The 19,912-nt window shown below is 31.9% G+C and overlaps 2 protein-coding genes across 18 annotated transcripts in view; one reads left to right on the top strand and one right to left on the bottom strand.

Moving 5' to 3' along the window:
- The window catches only part of LOC143244237 (plexin-B-like), a 124,728-nt gene extending 108,548 nt beyond the window's left edge, over positions 1 to 16,180 (top strand). For all 6 annotated transcript variants that reach the window (XM_076488541.1, XM_076488542.1, XM_076488546.1 and 3 more), the window contains 19 exons: positions 68 to 204; positions 511 to 687; positions 1,028 to 1,124; positions 1,349 to 1,621; positions 2,311 to 2,487; positions 3,503 to 3,746; positions 4,801 to 4,943; positions 6,232 to 6,362; positions 6,585 to 6,644; positions 7,202 to 7,276; positions 7,938 to 8,004; positions 8,280 to 8,426; positions 11,229 to 11,376; positions 11,728 to 11,895; positions 12,472 to 12,647; positions 13,573 to 13,881; positions 14,200 to 14,340; positions 15,033 to 15,107; positions 15,310 to 16,180. In XM_076488541.1, coding sequence (XP_076344656.1) covers positions 68 to 204; positions 511 to 687; positions 1,028 to 1,124; positions 1,349 to 1,621; positions 2,311 to 2,487; positions 3,503 to 3,746; positions 4,801 to 4,943; positions 6,232 to 6,362; positions 6,585 to 6,644; positions 7,202 to 7,276; positions 7,938 to 8,004; positions 8,280 to 8,426; positions 11,229 to 11,376; positions 11,728 to 11,895; positions 12,472 to 12,647; positions 13,573 to 13,881; positions 14,200 to 14,340; positions 15,033 to 15,107; positions 15,310 to 15,417 — 2,853 coding nt within the window. In that variant the 3' untranslated portion in view covers positions 15,418 to 16,180. The remainder of the gene's footprint in view (positions 1 to 67; positions 205 to 510; positions 688 to 1,027; positions 1,125 to 1,348; positions 1,622 to 2,310; positions 2,488 to 3,502; positions 3,747 to 4,800; positions 4,944 to 6,231; positions 6,363 to 6,584; positions 6,645 to 7,201; positions 7,277 to 7,937; positions 8,005 to 8,279; positions 8,427 to 11,228; positions 11,377 to 11,727; positions 11,896 to 12,471; positions 12,648 to 13,572; positions 13,882 to 14,199; positions 14,341 to 15,032; positions 15,108 to 15,309) is intronic.
- Positions 16,181 to 18,172: 1,992 nt separating this feature from the next.
- Positions 18,173 to 19,912, bottom strand: part of LOC143244235 (plexin-B-like) — a 170,989-nt gene continuing 169,249 nt past the window's right edge. For all 12 annotated transcript variants that reach the window (XM_076488533.1, XM_076488538.1, XM_076488532.1 and 9 more), the window contains 2 exons: positions 19,817 to 19,891; positions 18,173 to 19,245 (listed from right to left, as the gene is read on the bottom strand). In XM_076488533.1, coding sequence (XP_076344648.1) covers positions 19,141 to 19,245; positions 19,817 to 19,891 — 180 coding nt within the window. In that variant the 3' untranslated portion in view covers positions 18,173 to 19,140. The remainder of the gene's footprint in view (positions 19,246 to 19,816; positions 19,892 to 19,912) is intronic.

Raw genomic sequence — 19,912 nt, 5'->3', positions numbered from 1 at the left:
AGATATATTTTGTTGACATAGTAAGTAGTGAATAAATAAGACAATATTACATTCAAACCTTTTAAAGGAGGTTACACTTGAGGATATTTACCCTCAGCTTGGTCCCCAGTCTGGAGGTACACGAATCTATCTCAGTGGCAACAATCTGAATGTAGGAAGTGAAGTGAAGATTTTCCTTGACGACCTTCCATGCCGAGTGGAAAGGTAGATTGTTTTCATTTATTTTAATTATAAAGTAATAGTTATTCATAGTAAAGGTATAGTTTTCATATATGACTCTTAACTCTAAACCATTTATACCCCACTTTTATGCAAAATTAAAAGTTAACTTGTTATTCATAGGGTCAGACGTTAATCATAGGTTACCTTTGTTAAGTTTTTGATTGAAAAATTTGGATATTTTTTTATTTCTGTAGCAATGTTATTATGGATTAAGGCATAGATATACGTGTTTTTAAATTTTGCTCTCAGCTTTCTATAGTAGTTTTCAGATCCATTCCTGTATTTCAGACCGCTTGCCAGCAGTAGTCAACTCAGCTGCCGTACAACTCGTGCCCCTGTACCATCTTATCATATTGGACAACTGTTGTTGCAGATTGACAACACTAATTTAACCCTTAAAGATCCATATCTCTACACAAAAGACCCTACCATACAAAGTGTCAAGCCACTGAGTAGCTGCTTTAGGTGAGTTAATGATTCAGGTATCTGCTTCAGAATCAGAGGATTTGAAAGGTTAGAGTCAATTATGTAACTTGTTCTAATTATACTTGTCATAAAACATTTATATTATTTCTGTTATACTTCTTAACACTTCATTTTTTTGTCTGCTATAAATATTGGATAAATATAAATATACAAATTTTGTAGTCAGTGGCTTTATTAAGTTTAAAGTTACCAAGCTGACCTCTCTGGTGTAGCTCTACCTGAGTTATACCACAACAGAATTATAAGATATTTAAATTAATGCTTGTGGGAATGTAGCTTTTGATCTTTTCATATCATTTGTTTCTTTTCCATCTTTCAGTGGAGGCAGAATTATAAGAGTTGTTGGCACCAACCTAACATCTATTCAGCAGCCAAGATTGGTAGTTTTCAGCCATACTGGAGTAGTTAATGAAACTGTAAGCTCATTGTTTAATTTTGGAATAAATTCAATTTCAACTTTCATCAAAAGCAAAGACAAATCACATTTGTGCTCATCTATGCAGAAATGTTAATCTTATCTCCTATAAGTATTATGTTAAATAATTCAACATGTATCTATTAAGAATACCTTAAAAAGATTTAGAGAATATTTCTAAGTGATGCTGAACTTTAACAGCCTACACTTCAATTATTTCTGTAGTTTTGCTCAGTTGTTAACAACACTGTGATGCTGTGTCCCTCACCTGCTGTACACTCCGAAGTCTACAGAAGAAGTAGGCTTCACCAAGTTCACGATATCAGAAACATCATGTTGAGAATTGGGTTTGTGATGGATGGTGTTCACTCCGTCCGAGAACTTGAACGTTACTATCCAAACCTTGAAACTAACCTACATTATGTGCCTGATCCTGTATATTATCAATTTGAAAAGGAAGGAATCAAATTATACAAGGGCGAGAGCCTTGTTATAGAGGTGAGCTAGCTTAGTGAATAGCTGTTGACTTCAATGTAACTATTAACACTGAACCAGCATCTAAGCAGTGGAATATTAGTAGAGAAGAAACTTTCTGAGAGACAAACTGTAAAGATGTCACTATGTCAGTATATATAGTTGTTTGAATCAAAAACACCTGTGACTCTGAGAAAGTAACTGTTGCAGCATTGTGTTGTTGTTTTTTTCTGCTACATTTAAGTAAAATACTTTCTATATTTTAACTAATTAAGATATCCACATGAATTAATTACTCAACATGAAAAACTGTGATTAGTCTCTCTCTATATACAATAACAAAATTCTCATTGAATGAAGATTAGCATGCATCAAGTAGGTTTTGTAATATATGCCCCCCACTACTTTTTTTCTGCCTTTGTTTTATAGAATGACTCTGTCTGGAATAACATGGTTTTATTATTTTATTATAAGGCATTTTTTACAGTATACTAAGGTTGACTGTAAATGCATGTCAGTGCTTTATTCTGTAACTCCTGTAATCTGAATTTACTGGCAGTCAACATTTGCAAAGTATGGTTTTTTGGTGGGTGAGCAATAAATTTACAGACTTACACTGCTGAAATCTGGGGTTCCACATTACGTTTATGTTACTGTTTCTCAGCTGCATACAAACTCTACTTATCATGTTTACTTGAATAATGTATGTACAGGGAAAAAACCTGCAACTTGCAAGTAAAGAGTCAGAAGTGAAAGTTACTATTGGCACTCGTCCGTGCAATGTGACATCCTTGAGTGCGTCCCAACTAGTATGTCTTCCGCCAGAGGTCCAACCACCTGGCACAGATGAAAGAGGAAGAACAACTGATAATGATCTGCCAGATGTTGTGGTGAGTCGTTATTGTTGTAGTGTTTACAGTTTTCTTGGATTTTGTAGGTTTGATTGTGAAGTTGACAACTATATTAACCCTTTTGGTGTAGTAATTAAGGTGCTCGACTTGCAACTTGCGAGCCATGGAATTCAAACCTGTCACTGAGTATGCTTACCCTTTTAGCTATGGAGGCTTTATAGTGGGATGACCATCCAACGATTTGTTCGTAAAAAGTAAACCAAGAGGTGGAGGTAGGTTCTGCCAGCCAGTTGCCTTCTCTTTGGTGAGTGACTCAAAATTATAGATGGTAGAAAATGTCATTAGTAGCTTTTGGAGTATTTTACTCATTAGAATAAAAGTGATGCAAGTTAATTTGCATAAACATGAATAGAACAGAATAAAATTAACATTTCAAAATGAAAATGTAATGATATTTATCAGTAGGAAAATGTGTAGTATATTTATTGACTTATGTGAATTTTGTTTTTGACTGTTTAGAAGTCCTGCAATTCTACAGAGCAAAATCTCCTGTAAGAAAACAAATATACATCATTTGAAAGAGTGATAGGATATTCAAATTTCTTACCAGGTGACTTTTAACAAGTTTCTTAATCAAAATTGGGCTTTCCTTTACATCCTAAAGATTGGTTGAGCACTTGCTACAAGTCTACTGGTTATGAACACAAGTCTTGCCTTCATTTGTATAGATGTACTTTGAAAGATATGTTCATGAATACAGTTGTGAAACATGATTTATAGTCTTGTATGTTTTTCTACTATTTACCCCTGAAGAAGAAAGATTCACCTTTGGAAAGTGCTTAGGTTACAGGGTTTAGATAAATTTCTGTCTTTTACTGAAGTAATCACAAAATTAAAGGATTGTTAAGATATTCTTGGGGTATGTTATGTTTTGTCACTCAGAACGGACATTAAATATTCAATTCTGTTATAGGCCTCACAGTATGTAAATATCACGTTTTGCTTTTCATTATCAACTTTTTAATGAAGTGTACATCAAACTTTTCTCTAACAGATCAGAGTTGGTCAGAATCTTCGTTATAAGGTTGGTTATCTTCGTTATGAGGTCATTAAAACTTCAGAGTTTCCACCAGCAGCTGTTGGAGGAATCGCAGCTGGTGGAGCCATACTGATGCTGGTCACACTAATTATCCTGGTTGTCTTACACTACAAAAGTTCTCAATCTGAGAGAGAATACAAAAGGATACAACTTCAGATGGATACGCTAGAAAACAGTGTACGGTCCGAGTGTAAACAAGGTATAAAAATAATTGAAGTGTTAATGAAATGTAATGTACCATTTAAAATAAAAAAAGGCTAGAATTGTATTGAAAGTAGCTTTGGAACAACACAGATTATATGCATACAGGGGTTGCAAACAATGAGTACTAAATGGTTAATTTGTCATTATTGCAATATACTGAAAATGCAATGTCCCCTGGTGGAATAGCTGGTAAGACTAAATACTGACAGTGCTCAAACCTAGGGTTTGATTCCCCATGGTAGACGCAGCAGCTAGCTCAGGGTGCCATTGTTCTGCAATGAAGAAACAGAAAATAAAAATATACAAGTTGTATAATACATCACTTTTGGCCTTTTTGTGTCAACCACATCTATTATCAACAGCACTAGTTTCAAATAACTTCTTGAGAGTTGGCATACAACTCTATTGAAAAAAAACCCATCATATGTGTTATTTCATGATGAAATAACCATTGGCAGCCAAAAATGGTGATTTATTTGCAGTTCCTATCCTGAGACCCATGAGTGCACTTCACACTACTGCTGGGAATAGTTTAACTGCCTGTACTTTTCTAGATATTATGCTGGTGTTTACCATCCAACCAAACGGATGGTGAGCCACTAACTGTTAAACAGTCAACATGCCATACATTGGTGCTGTTTATTTTCATACAATGGGGAGGGGAGCAGTTCCATAATATTTATAATTTTAAACACTTTTATAGAATTTTGCAGGAATTATTTCTACTGCAGTACTTTCAAAGGGTGTGCTAACACTTAAGTATTATCAAGTTGAAACATTTTTAAGTAATTCATTTAGCTTTTCTTTTATTGTACATACTTTTCCTGTAGTTCACATATTCAGTCTTAGCTCTATAAATCAGTAGTTTACATATTCAGTCCTAGCTCTATAAATCAAATACTGCAAAACATCAAATTTTACTAAATTGTTTCCATGCAATGTTTTTTCAGATACCAATTAGAAATGTAGAATATAAATAAAAAATACACGGTAGTTGCCAATCATAGAGCTGGAATAATCACATGAACATAAGTTGATTATTTTTGTAGCATTTGCAGAACTTCAGACTGACATGACTGATCTCACCAACGACATTCAGATCACTGGTGTACCAACTTTAGACTATCAAACATTTGTAATGAGGGTGTTCTTTCCAGGAATGACAGAAAATCCTGTAATGAAGGAATATAAGGTAAACCTTTCTATAATTATTCTGAACTAGTTAAATTGGTAAAGTAGTATCATAGCATTGGTAAAGGTGTAAGATCTGTATTGACAGATTATAGACTTTTCCAGTGTGTATGTTAACGTTTACAAAAAATATTTCTAATTTAAATTCATTTTAAGCAGCATTTTGCTAATCTAAATGTTTTATTTTACAAATTATAGGTTTCAATCATTAATATTTAACTTCATTTTATTTATAAATTTAAGTAATTGTTTACAAGACTGTTCTAATTGGTTTGTGCTTAATATGGACCTTTTTGATGTTTGTGAAAAAATATTAGGTTTTTAAAGAATAGTGGTGTAACAAAAAACTCTCTTTTTATGTATCTGGAGGCTTAATAATTGGCAAACATTTAATAGTGGGAAAACATACAACAAGAAACAGTTATATAATAAAATATGACATCAGGTTACTTTCAGTTGTTGGAATATAATTTTTGTTTTATAAGAAAATAAAATACTGTTTTTAACTACATATAAAAAGAAATTTAAGTGTTAGAACCTGTTCTAGAACATGTCTTGTGCAAAACTAACATCATTGCAAGTTCCTTATCCTACACAAAAGGAGATAACAAACTGATTCCATCAGTATGTACAAAATTATACTTTGTGCATGATATGGATTTTCATCTGATCTTTTTATCCTTTAATTTATTCAGTGTACTGCATATATTATATGGAACTTCCTTTTGCAATAATTTTATGTTCAAAAATATGTGTGCTTTATATTTTGTTACTCGTTCTTTGGGTATATTAACATATTTAAAATAGAAAACAAAGAGTATTTTGATGTTAATTAATAGATGAAGAAAATTAATAAAATTAAATCTAAGAATATGAAATAAACCCATGATGACTTAAAGTATATTAATAGGTCAGGTAGTTTCTATGTACTGCTACTTTATCTAATCATACTCTCTGCTGAAGAATATTAATATGTCAAGTAGTTTCTATGTATTGTTATTTTATCTAATTGTACCCTGCTCTCAGTGTAAAGAAATTAATAGGTCAGGTAGTTTCTGTGTACTGTTACTTTTATCTAATCATACTCTCTGCTATAGTACAGTCTAAAGAATATTAATAGGTCAAGTAGTTTCTACGTACTGTTATTTTATCTAATTGTATGCTCTGCTATAGCTCAGTCTAAAGAATATTAATAGGTAGGTAGTTTCTATGTACTGTTATTTTATCTAATTGTACTCTCAACTATAGCTCAGTTTTTAAATGATTTCTTAATTTACTAAATATTTCAGCAACTGAATGGACCTCAAACCAACTGTCAGTTGGCAATGGCTCAGTTTGAACAGCTTATCTACTGTAAGCCTTTCTTATTAACTTTAATTCATACATTGGAGAGCCAAAAAACATTTACCATCAGAGACAAGTATGTTGTGATTATTTCTATTTATATAAATCTATTTATTTCTTTTTAGTGCTTAAATGCTAACAAATTTCAAGTGTAGTAATCAGTTATGAGTGAAGTTATATAAAGCTAGTTACATTTATTCATCTTCAGTATCTGAATTTTAAATGTGTACAAATACATATTCATTTAAAATCCTAAAGGTGATAATGGATTAAATCTATGTATCTTTCTTCTAATCAGGGTGAATGTGGCTTCTCTTATCATGATTATTTTAATAGAGAAACTGGACTATGCAACAGAGTAAGTTCCACTGTTATTTAGAAAAAAAAAATATGAAATTAGGATTTCCTAATTCTAAAATAACATCCAGACACCAACAAACAAGATTATATCAAAGATAACATTTTTTTTTTCATGCTCACTCTGAAACGTTTTATTACAGTACATGATTGTAATGTATTAACTGCAAAGTCTAGAAAATGTATATATGTATATATATAGTTAATACATTACAATCATGTACTGTAATGTATTAACTGCAAAGTCTAGAAAATGTATATATGTTTATTTCATTAAGTGGCAGTACATTTAATGAAGCTTATAACCATTTATAATTGTTAATATGTAGCCTTTGTTGGTGTTTGTGAAAGATCTATTTTTCTTGATAGATAAGTATAACAAACTAATTTTGTGCTTGTGAAAAGGTATTTGATTTTGTTGAAGGATAATTCTGCACTATTCTGCAACTTGTAGGCCTAATCATTGCAGTTTATTAATGAGATAATTATGAATTGCTTTGGTTTTAAACAGTTGTCTAGCTTGTTAATTAATTAATAACATTTTAATTTGTTTTTCAGAATCCTTCAGGAGCTGCTCCTAAAACTGATAAACAAATATGTAGGAACAAAACACCCACAACTGATGTTGAGAAGGTAAGGCTTATTGTTAAAGGTATTTAATACATTATATAGATTGGTTTGACAAGATGCCCACAATACATCTGATGTTGAGAAAGTAAGGTTTGTTGTTACAGGTCTTTAGTGGATTATCTAAATTAGTTAAAGAATACATCCTACATTATTTTTTAAATCTTTATTATTCCTTCTTAATCAAGATGTTTGTTGAGATTTAAGTTTTGAATTTAGTAGTTAAAAAAACATAAAAATGATACTTGTGACAGCAAGGGAATGGGTTTAACGTTTTTTAGCTACACAAGTATTTTGTGAATATATGTAAAGATTTTCCATTTCTGCAAAAAGTGTTGTGTGTGTCTGCTACTCTTTATTTCTTATGTGAGACTGGCAAATGAAGGCTAAGACTGGTAAACAAAAAACGTTGCATCAACTAAAAAGATCCCAGGGTACAAACTACAATATGGGATTATAAAATGTACCCTATGTTTTGGAGGTGACTGAAAAGTAGGACCCACATTGCAGTGGAGATATACTGTCTATCATTCTTAACCTCCAGATATATAAAAGTTAGTACGTTCTTAAAATACAACACTAAAATAGTCTGAGAGTATGTGTAGTGGAATGGAAGTTAACTAGTTCTTAGTTTAGTGATTTATCTTTTATAATTCACTTTCTCTAGAACAGAATCTGTTGTGGAAAAGCTGTTGACCAACTGGATGGCTGTCTGCATGTATAATTATATCAAAGTAAGCTTAAAAATGTTACTTGTTTAATAGTTGGATGAGAATAATTTGAATTCAGAGGAAACTTACTGAATTCACAAACATAAGATCTTGTACAAAAAGTATATTTCTAAATTGTTTTGCTTGTATATGAAGAGCAATTAATTTATCATTTCTTTAAAAAATGAAACAAAACAACATATGTCATGGTAATGATTTATGATATCAGATTTTGTGCACTTTTGGTATAATTATTATGTTTTAATTTGAAATTTGTGAAATCATATTTGTTATTTCAGGACTATGCTGGTAGTTCTTTGTTTCTTCTGTTCAGTGCTATTAAACACCAAATTGAAAAGGGACCAGTGGATTTTATAACACACGATGCTCGATATTCTCTTTCTGAAGAAAGGCTTCTTCGTGAACAGACCAGTTACAGTGTTGTGGTAAGTTCCTTACATTAATATTAAGGTGATTTTTTACAACACTCTTCACAGATTATTACTAATACTTTCATAAGTTTAGAAGACATTCTTTACAATGTTTGTGTAAAAGTTTCTTCAAGAAGCCCAAATTCTCCACTTGACTACTTGTGATTCAAACTCAAACGTCTATACATCATGGGTATTGTTATCCTGACAAGCTGATCATCCCAATTTAACTATTATGGTGGCTCAAACGTCTATACGTTATAGACATTGATATCCTGACAAATTAAAGATCCCATCTGACTATTACTGTGACTCAAATCGGAACGTCCTACATTCTGGATATTGTTATCGTGATAAGCTAAAGATCCCATCTGACTATTACTGTGACTAAAACTGGAAAGTCCATACATTATGGATATTGTTATCCTGACAAGCTAAAGATCCCATCTGATTATTATTGTGACTCAAACTGGAACGTCCATACATTATGGATATTGTTATCCTGACAAGCTAGAGATCCCATCTGACTATTATTGCAACTAATTTCCTAGCAGAGGGAGAAATGACAATGTCAGTGACTAAAAGTCAGTAATAGGGTTAATATTGAAATAATAAATCATTGAAATACACTGAAAATATTAGGTTAATGGGCAAAATGGCAGGCATTTATATTTTATGCAAATAGCTATTATTATTAAAGCTATAAATTAACAGATTTTAAAACTAAAATCTTATAATTTAAATATGAAATATCTTGGCCACTATAAGCAGTATGTAGAACACCATGGCTGGAGTGGACTTTCCAAACAGTAAGCTATATACAGCACTTTTCCATCTGCACTAGTGCTTCTGTAGGAATTTCTTCTTCCATACACAGTAGATTACCAGAACATGTTATTTGTGATGGCTGTGTTCTTTTTTAACCCCTGGTTATATAGACATGTTCATGAGATGGTTTGTTTGTTTGTTTTTTTATAATTAAACACAAAACTATACAATGGGCTATCTGTGCTACCCACCACAGTTATCAAAACCCGGTATTTAGTGGGGTGAGGGGAGCTGATGAGATGGATGAAGTTTCTCTGGAAGATTATTGCACCCATGACAAGTTCTGGTGATGTAAATTGTTTATCAAGCATCTTCGCTGCCCCACTAGACACACGTTTTTTTTTGGGTGTAAACTGATTCCTTGGCAGGTTTGTGCTGACTAGATCCACAGTTGGCTGTTTCATCCAAAACTTTTGAAACCTTAAAGTTAGTTTAGCTTGTTTTACTGATCTAACTACAAGAAAATTTAGGGTAGGTTTTAATAGTGTTATTTGATTGTTAACTTTCTAACAGTATTATTTCTAAAAAGAAAAAACTGTAATTTTATTATAATGCTAAATTCACAGTTTTGAACACTTGAACTATTTTTAATAAACAAACATCTCATACAGCATTTGAAAATATTTGAACAATGCTAACTGAGAAAAGATTTAAACATATATGAAAGTTCAAGAAACATGCAAGTATAATTAGACAAAAGGATACTAGTATTGTAAATGTAAGGGGTGAACTGTTATGTACGTATGAATTTGTTTTATTCTTGTCAGATGTTCTATTGTGCATCAGATTAACTTAGTACATCTGTGGATGCCTACGAATCATAAAAATCTGTCTGAGTGATCATTTATGAGTTTTCATCTTGGTATTGTTTGTGTTTCTTTAACGTATTCACAAGTTTTATTTGTTCATAAGCATTTTAAAATAATTTTCTATTAGTGACTTGGAAAGTCTTAACCAAAGGGAGTTGGATAACAACAAATCTTCAACTGTATGGACATTGGTAGAGTGACATCTAACATATCCCCAGAAGAAATTAACTTTGTTTCATGCATGATATAAAACATTTTTAAGTCATCCAGAATTCTTCTTTTACATTCCACGTACTATAATGTGTGATCTCATGTTTCATATCACTCTTCAACTTGTATCGTTTAAACATTTTGACATGTTATGAAGTATTTGTCTAGAGATGTTTTACTGTTTTAAACTAGTTAGAACTCTCAGAATTGTTAAATTGGCATTATGGTTAACTATGGGTAGTCCAGGATATTTTAAAGAATTTTCCAAAGCAGAACCTTAGTTTTCTGTAAAAATATTCAAATGGAATTATAATCTACATAAAATTACCTTCCATTCAGTGGCAAAACATGCTGAAATTACATTTATTTTATAATCTTGGCATATATAATTTTTTTTTACATAATATTTACTTTAAAATGCTTTTAAAGGACTGCTTCCATCTAGAACAATATTACATCTGAAGTAAATATAAACATGTGCCATTTTGTGTGTTTGATCACATTGAAACAAAGAAATGCTTTCAAAAAAATGTATTTTAATGCATTTTTGTAACTTTGAAATTATTACACAAGCAATATAACCTATATCCTTTTTGTTAAAGTCCTCTAAGAGGTTTAGTTGTTTTTTTATTGAAGGATTTCATGACAAAGCAAGTGAGAAACTTGTTTTTAGTGTTTTCTTATTACAATAACTGAATTAAGAAACATTTACTAATTTCTTTTTCAACAAACAATGATATAAATAAAGGAGGGTTAGGGTTAAGAAATAATAAAATTTTGAAATATGCAAGTTGTGTTTCTCTACATTCTATGACAGCAGTAGTACGTTACTGTTGAGCACCAGGGACTATAAGGACTTTGCTTACATCTAATGTAAAGATAAAGAAATTTTTCAAGACTATGATGAAAGACTTGTCTGTAAATAAGCTATGTGGTAAATTTTAATCACCAGTATGAACTGTCATTTCAGTTTATTCAAGTGGTTCAGGAAGAGGAGAAACTGCATTTTCGTGTTAACAGCTGTGATACAATTACCCAAGTTAAGGCTAAGGTATTGGATGGTTTCTATAAAAATATTCCATTTTCACAAAGACCATCTGTACTAGATGTTGACATAGGTAAGCCTTTTTTTTACCTGTTTCAGAAAACAAACTCTAGATAAAACGAAAAGAATACAAGTAGCTTTCAAGTAAGGTTTAGCAAGTGATGTAAAGGGTTCATTGTTGTTAGACTTAAACATAGGTTTGTGTGAAATAACATTTTGAAAGGATGCTTTCATATGTCTACTGCATTGCTTGTTTTATAAAGTTTTTTTAATTTGCTTAGAAATTATTTCAGTTTAAAAAAGTTACAAGTAGACAGAGAATGTCTTTATTACAAGAAACATTTCATACTGAAACTACAATGTTTAGGATAATTTCCACTGTACAAAACAACTGTTAAAGGTTTTATTGCATTAATCTCTAAAGAATGGCACCATGGTAGAGGAGGACGTTTGACTTTAGCTGATGAAGATTCCACAACCAAGACCATAAATGGCTGGAAATGCATCAACACTCTTGAACATTATGGAATTAAAGAATCTGCTGTGATGAGCTTAGTGCCTAAAATGAAACAAAGTTACCCAGAGCTATCAAGTAAGTATACTATCCCTGTAATAAATACAACTCTGTATCCATAATCAATGGATAAATGACAGCCTTTTAAGAAAAAACTATAAAAACAAATCTTCAAAGATGTGAAGCAAAGAGGTTTTTATTGACTTGTTATCTACCATAATGAAGGCAGTGATCAGTAGTGAATTCTAAGTTTAATAAACAAAAACTAGCAATTAGAATTCCTAACTTCATCTTAGGTTGTTTAATGAAATATCACTGTAATAACTTGCTATCATTTCTTATAATAATTGAGCAGATTTGTTGTTCAATAAACGTTTTTTGTTTTAATAGAACAAGTTAGGTGATATTGTAATTATTGGTACATGAGGCATTTTTTATTTCATTTTATTTATTCTATAAGATAACACTAAGCTATGGATCAATAAAACTAGCTTGCTCGAAGTAGCAAGTCAAAGAAATGATTAGGTCTCTATAACACTTTCCTTAACGAAAATTTACTTTTGAAGGAAAAAAGATATTCCAAAAAAAAAAAAAATATATATGTTGACTTTATTGCTTGAATCATCCAACAAAAGGAATGTTTCTGTATTAAAGACCATAGTGATGGTGTGATGACACCCAACTCTCCCCGAAGTAATGAAAAAATTCCCATAGTGCGTTACTGGCACTTGGTGAGATCCACAGATGAACTTCTCACAGATCAGCAGCAGAAAGATCACAGCCACAAGGCTATGCCAGAAATATTTCTTACCAGGTTACTATCAACAAAGGTTTGTAAGAAGTTTTATTGAAGACTGATGATTATAAAGATTCAGGTTGTAACTAAATATTGTTGTCACTTTAAAGTGGTAAATGTCCCAGATCTTTGGGGTTTTAGTATGTTACCTGTATGAAGATACATATTAAAAATAAAACATAGTACTTTAGAAGAAGGTGAGGTGTGTGACAGGTGACTTGTATGAAATGATATTTTAGTGTAGATTGAACTGGACGTCCCTTGAGAGCTTCTGAGACTAAACACTCTTCAGAATACTAAGTTTATTTATTATACCTGCTGCTGTGTGGTTATATAGTGTGAAGAACTGTATAGTTACCAATAACACTTTTCCTTCACTTCATCAATCCACTGTTTAGGTTTTTCTCATAGTGACTACAAAGCTTGTTCACACTGAATAAAATGTTTGAAATTAGTTTTTTTAATATACAAACTAATTTTCAATGGAAAAATTATACTTGGGTTAAATCTTAAACTGAAAAGTTACTTCCAGTGGTAATAGACATTGTATGAAATACTTATAATTTTTCAAACAGAAACCAAATAATAATAACATTCATGGGGGATTTATTTTGCTTATTGCCTGTTTATAAATATGTACATTATGTTTGTACAGTCACGTGATAGAAATATTGTTGTAAATATGAATAGCTTTATAAGTACAAATTAAGTAAAAAAACAAAAAAAATATTAATACCCAACAAGTTTTGATGTATCACATATTACATGTGTGGAAACTAGTTGGTTAATTAGCTTTATATTTATGTTGTTTTCCTTAATTAATTTGTGCTTATAAAGCTGTTAATCTTTATCATTCATAGGTAACATCTAGTACTGTATAATTTAATGAGGTAAATATTTTTTTTCCTTGAAAGAAGGTTATAAAATAATCTAAAAGTGATAACTAGAAGTTATTTCAGGGTACAGTGCAGCAGTTTGTGGACGATTTTCTCTCTACGATCTTGACAACTAATGAAGTTCTACCTCCAGCCATCAAGTGGTTGTTTAATTTACTAGACACTGCTGCTACTCGACATGGAATATCAGATCCCGAAGTAGTACATGCTTGGAAAAGTAATAGCCTTCTACTTAGGTTCTGGATCAATATTGTGAAAAATCCAGATTTTATTTTTGACATTGATAAAACTCCTACTGTGGATTCATCTCTATCCGTCATTGCCCAAACTTTCATGGATGCTTGCTCGACAGCTCAGCATCGTCTGGGGAAGGTGTGTTTAGAAGTATTGTAAATGTTTTATCCTTCACCCATAATTCTTTTAATTTTGGAGAAATACCACAACAGTTATAGAATGACAGCCATTTTAAAATATTTAAATTCATACCATTATGTTATTATACATTCTTTGTAGTATATCTTCAGCATATCCAGTCAATGCAAGATTTTTGAAATATAAAATGGTATTTGTACTCCATTAAGGTAAAATAGGGCCAAGTTTTGTTAACTTGCATGTGTTTAGTAGCAACCTTCACCTGGTTCAGTGTTTGTTAAATATTTTATTTTTTATACATTTTCTGGTTGTTTCCAGGATTCTCCTTCAAGCAAGTTACTCTTTGCTCGTGACATTCCTACTTATCGATGTATGGTTGGAAAGTTCTATCAGGATATTGCTCTGTTACCAATAATCTCAGATCTGGAGATGAAGATCATGATGCAGGATCTTTCATCAGTAAGTGTACTTACTTTTAGTCCAGACATCCAGAATTCCCATATCTATCTACTATCTTGCATATTGCAAGGGAACAGTAACAGCAGGATAGAGTCTTAAAAAGTTAGGGTCTTCTGCTATATTATGTATGGTATAAGTTGGTTTGAGGTGAACAGAAATACTAAAAACAAAGTTATTCTTGCAGTTTAATCAGAAGGAGAGAATTATTTTTATAATAATGAACCTGACAAAGGATCCACCTTCACCCCACTGGACTAAACTTGGTGCACAAATTTCTGACTTAAACTCAGCATTCTCCCAGATTCATTTCCTTTTCATAGAAAAATGTGATTGGTCCTGTGCCCTTGAATGCAGAATTTAATCTTATTGTAAATTGTAATTTCTTGAGTTTCAGAACTGGAAATTATTAAACTCAAAAAGCTTTTCAAATAAATGCAAGACTGATCCCCAGGCTCATGCTACCTCTCCCTGTGGGTGAATGCTATATTGAAGTATAGGATGTATCTCCAATTCTACCACTAAGTAAAGGTGATAATAATAAGGTGTCAGCTATCAAATGGTGCTGACTTGTTCAGTGATGCATTGGGACTTTCCTTAAGCTAGGAAACAACTTAAAGATTTTCATCAGTTATACATGTAATTAAATGTTAGTGTTTTACCTTTGTACTGATGTAGGGAAATATTTTCTTTAGGCCCACAAGGTAGAAATAGAAATGACAACTGTTCTCAAGGAACTTTATGGATACATCACAAAATACAGTGAACAGGTGAGAATTTTTACAGTACTGTAAACATTGAATCTTAGGGTAGGACATGCATTCTTAATGAATTTCATTTCTGAACTTCCGAGTACTCTAGGTTCTATTTCTTGTTTTTGATAACAGTGTATATTTATTGTGACTTGTGTTGGATAATGGCACAGATATTTTTTAAGATCTCTCTACATTCTTATATGTATTTCATTTGCAGATTTTTGAAGCACTGGCAACAGACCCTATGTGTCAGAACTACCATTTATCAGACAAGCTTGAAACTATAGCCTGTACACTAGGGGGCGAGGAAACATCAGTCTGTTGATGTGTTTTAATGTTGCATGGATTTACACATCACACCAGAAGTGTAAACTACTCTTACAATGACTATTTATTAATTTTGTGGAAGTTTCAAAACTGTACTTATATCCACTGTGAACGAAGGAAAGAAAACAAGGTGATAATTATTTCTGTATTTATTGTTGGTGCCTCATTGTAAACTTTATGTTTGAACACTTGTGTCCTTAGCATGGCTGATCTGCTAAAACCATGTTCATATTAAGTACTTTAAGACAAATACAATGCATAAAATGAATAGTCTGGCTTGGTACTATTATCATAAAATACAGGCCATGTTTTTTATGGAAATGGCAGGTTGTAATTCATCAGTCACCAACCTACATTGTTATATTCTATTAATTATTCTTTTCTTCTGTAATGTTTCATTTGGAGAGAACTGGAGAAGTTTAACCACACGGACAGATAGAAGTAGCTTACCTCTGAGCTGGCTGCTCTGAAAGTATGGTACAAACCAAACTGTGACAGCCTTAAATTTATTCTATCTAATCCAACTTGTCTCTCTTCCCTTTTTTACTTTCTCGCTGGAGTGTCCAACTTTACCAAGGAAAATATATTAGGAAATTGCCAAATTGAAACAGGGTATTATTTGTAATTTTTTCTTTTAACAATTTCTCTGATTTGAACAGAATATATCTATCACATGATTTTACTGGTTTTGATTTTCTCATTTGTTACTTGCTCTGTATTTGTACATATATTTGTCTTCAATTAAAGACTTTGTGAATTTAGTATTTCTTCAGAATTATGAGCACAGTGCTGAATCTATAAAAATAGTGCATAGCATTCTACTACTTAGCCCAGATCCCGTACAATATGACAAAAACCTTTAAGAAGCAATAAAGTTTATCTTTCATAATGTGCTATTTCTCCCAAAGTATCACAGAATTTATGTATATACTAAATATCATCAGAATATTGATGTTTTGTTACTATGGGAGTAGTGGTTAACTCTGTCTGTGCCTACTTCTTTTTGGAGACAAACAAAAATTAATATTTTACTACTTAGCTGAAACCTGAGCAAATATGAAGGGCTGATAGTTTAAGATATGCCAGTCTCATGCACTGGTGCTCTACTGGCAAAAAACAAAAATACAACAAACAAAAGAGTTTGAACTTGGCCTTAACTTCTGGCTGGTTAACACGCAGACATTCCAATTACTTTCTGTCGTATTTGTGAAAATGTAGAGACAGTGGCATGACGAGGATAGTGACCAAGGGAAGAAATCTTTTGTTGTTATACCACTGTTTGTGGTATCCTAACTGTGGACATTAATACGTCCACTGCCAATACTCAAGTTTAAAATGAAAGGAGGCACCATGGACTAAATATTTATTTTCTCTTGAAAAATTTAAAAACAAAGTTACAAATGACAGTACCAGTTCTCCAACTTAATATTTATACAAAAAACTTGGCGCAGGATGAGTAAATACAACACAGATAGAAAACTTAACTTTTGATGACTTGAAATAAAAATGCATCTCAGGAAGATCAATAAGCGTTAATACCCATACCACCCTTCTATCTCATCTTCAGGTTAAGCAAGAGAGAGTTTGAAAGTGACTGTTGCCAGACCCATTTTAGGGACAAGAGTATAAAATGGGTAGTGGTTTGTAGGGAGTAGTGCAGGTGGATGTTAGGTTATTAATTAGTTAGTATAGGTATAAAGGTGTTGCTGTATAAGTAGGGTTACTTAGATTTTGCATTTGTTTATATTTGTTTCCCTACTTACTATATGGGTATGGTGTGGGGGTTGTCAGTGTAGTTTTTATATTTTCATCCCTAAGACGTGTCTAGCAATGGTCAGTTGCAAATTCTCTCTTTCTTAACCTGAAGATGACCGAGGAAGGTCGAAACATTGTTCTCTCCTTATCAATAAGTGTTAATACCCATACCAGCTGTTCTGAAATACAGAACGCTCCACTCTGGGTGTTTTGGTATCTAACTAAATAACTGTTCTACTCCGGATCTAATCCCAGAATGTAACTATGATGATCTACATGTCATTACTTAATTAAACTAGTCCTGATGCACGAAAAATAACTCCTTTAAACTTTAAACAGTAATAACATTCATAAATCCACTCAATTTTATCTTTAATCTCTGATGACCTTCCTTTCTCCATTGAGGACCCATCATTTACTTACTAAAATGTTTTAATTTTTCTTTGAGGTTGGTTGAAGGGATATAACATGGAAGAGTATATAGTAAAAGCTTTGTTACTTTAGATCTACAAACTTCATGTTTAAATACAAATTTAGTTTAGTGTCACTCTTGTGGATTTTTCATGGTGTTCTTTCCTGCTAGCTGCCTGTTCGATGAACATTAGAACATTAACAGTTTTTCAGTAAATTAAAGCTTTTACTATACTATGGCCAAGGTTAAAGTTTTGTTTGTGTGTCACAGTAATGTTGTTCTTATAAAAACAAAACAAAACCCAAAAACTATTGGTTATCCACCATGAACACTTTGTTGTCTTTCCAACTGTTAGAAAACTAACTGTAATCTTCTAAATAAGTGATAAATTAATATCTAGATATAGCCTTCTTCCTGACGTTTAACATTTTCACAACACTGCTAACCTTTATAAAATAGTAGTACTTCTTTCACAGGTCTTGTGAACAGCACAACCATGGCACCAGTCTAAAAATCTGATGTTTGAGTGTATCTTTGAGTAATGTCATATTGCTATATCAATTAACAGAGCACACTTCTGTACTTATTTAGGTTTTATTTACTTACAAACTGGTACAGATTTATCAAAAATATGCTGTTTGAACAGGAACTATCTTTCCATTCAAACACTATATAATGTCAGTGTTCTAGGATACAAATTAAAAAGTAAATATAATGAGTGTAGCACACTGATGGTTTTATGAAGTATTACACACACAAAATATTAAGACATTCCTTTCTTATGATTTGATACATACAAGTAATTTACTCATTTTATTGTTAAGGAAATTAATTCAAAATAGGTTTGAGATTATAAGAGCATAACTAATTAATTTATGAGACTTACTTAAACAATATGAACTGCACTGCTAGTTCACCATGTTAAAAATTACAAAACTGAATGTGTAAAACAACATTCATACTGACCAGAAACTACATGATACAACTTCATTCTCCAAGTTTATTACACACCCACACAACTCATTTATCTGGGTTTTACATATCACAGTCTAGACAGCAGCAAGACACAGTAAATGTATTTCTCAGAAGGACCCATGCTTGCTTTAAAAAATAAAGATAAAATCAGAGTGCAAGAGGGACCTCTTGCAGTACAGATGATAAATACTAACTGTTCAGAGATATAAATCAGTAGAGATCTTGGCAAAGTTCTGATGTCCACTGTTTGAACCCTGTTCTGGTTATATTGTTTTATAGGCACTGACAATTTTCTCATAGACATAGTTAAAAGATTATAAGCTGCCGCTTAGGTTTCTCTTAATGCTAATCAGTTTGAGTAGATCTTTGGCTTGAACTTCTATGAAGTTAATGGAATGACAAGAATATTTAAATATATACACATATCCAAAATCTTAAGGATTAGTTCAAGCACTCATCTTTAAAAATGTTGTGTTGATACCATATTCACTTTTATTACTAGAACTGGTCAGGGACCTAGGTCTGCAGCTTTCCTATACCATAATTGAAGATTTTTGGCAAACCCACTTCAAAGCTATTTTAGCAAACAGAAGTCTCTTCTTCTAAAGTAGATGCAAGTGTCTTGAGAACATGATTTAACTGGGTTTGTTGACAAAAAGGGTCCTCTTCTACAGCGTGCAGCAACTAGAAATAAAATCACATTAAATCTGTACTTCATGAATAGTTTAATTGTAGGAATGAAATATGATACAGGACTTGCAATGGTTTTATTTATCTTGACATATTTAAACTGCTACAGTAATGCCTGTACACTGAATCTTAAAAATATCCTTTTTTCTCCATCCTGTACAGAATTTTCATGGAAATTTGGTCACATTTTGTTATGCCTAAAATGTTGACAACTACTTGCTAGAGGTTGCTCTAGTGACCAATCACAACGTGAGAGTCTTATTGATCCAAAGAATAAAGAAAACGGCCATGGTGGTAAACAAAAGAATTTGATATAAAGATTTTTTCACAATTTGTAAAAAAACACCTATATGATAAAATCAATGGTATTTTTGAAATGTTTGTAGGTAAATTTTATAAAATCCAAAAGAATGTTTAACAAGAGAGGGCTGTGTTATCAAACTACATTAGAAAACTTCCACATTATGGGGTAAAATATATACATCCAACATCCCCTTTATATACTGTTATTTAACATAAAAATATCTTTATTATATTCATTGATTGAATGAGACTTATAACTCACCTCTTCATTATATTTGACAGCATAAACGTACAGATCTTTAAGAGCAGTCAAGGTATCGAACTCTCCCACATGAGACTAAGAAAGGAAAAAACAGTC

Source organism: Tachypleus tridentatus, chromosome 2, assembly GCF_004210375.1.
Source record: "Tachypleus tridentatus isolate NWPU-2018 chromosome 2, ASM421037v1, whole genome shotgun sequence".
In the NCBI taxonomy this organism is placed as follows: Eukaryota; Metazoa; Arthropoda; class Merostomata; order Xiphosura; family Limulidae; genus Tachypleus; species Tachypleus tridentatus.
This window is presented reverse-complemented; position numbering and strand designations above follow the sequence as displayed.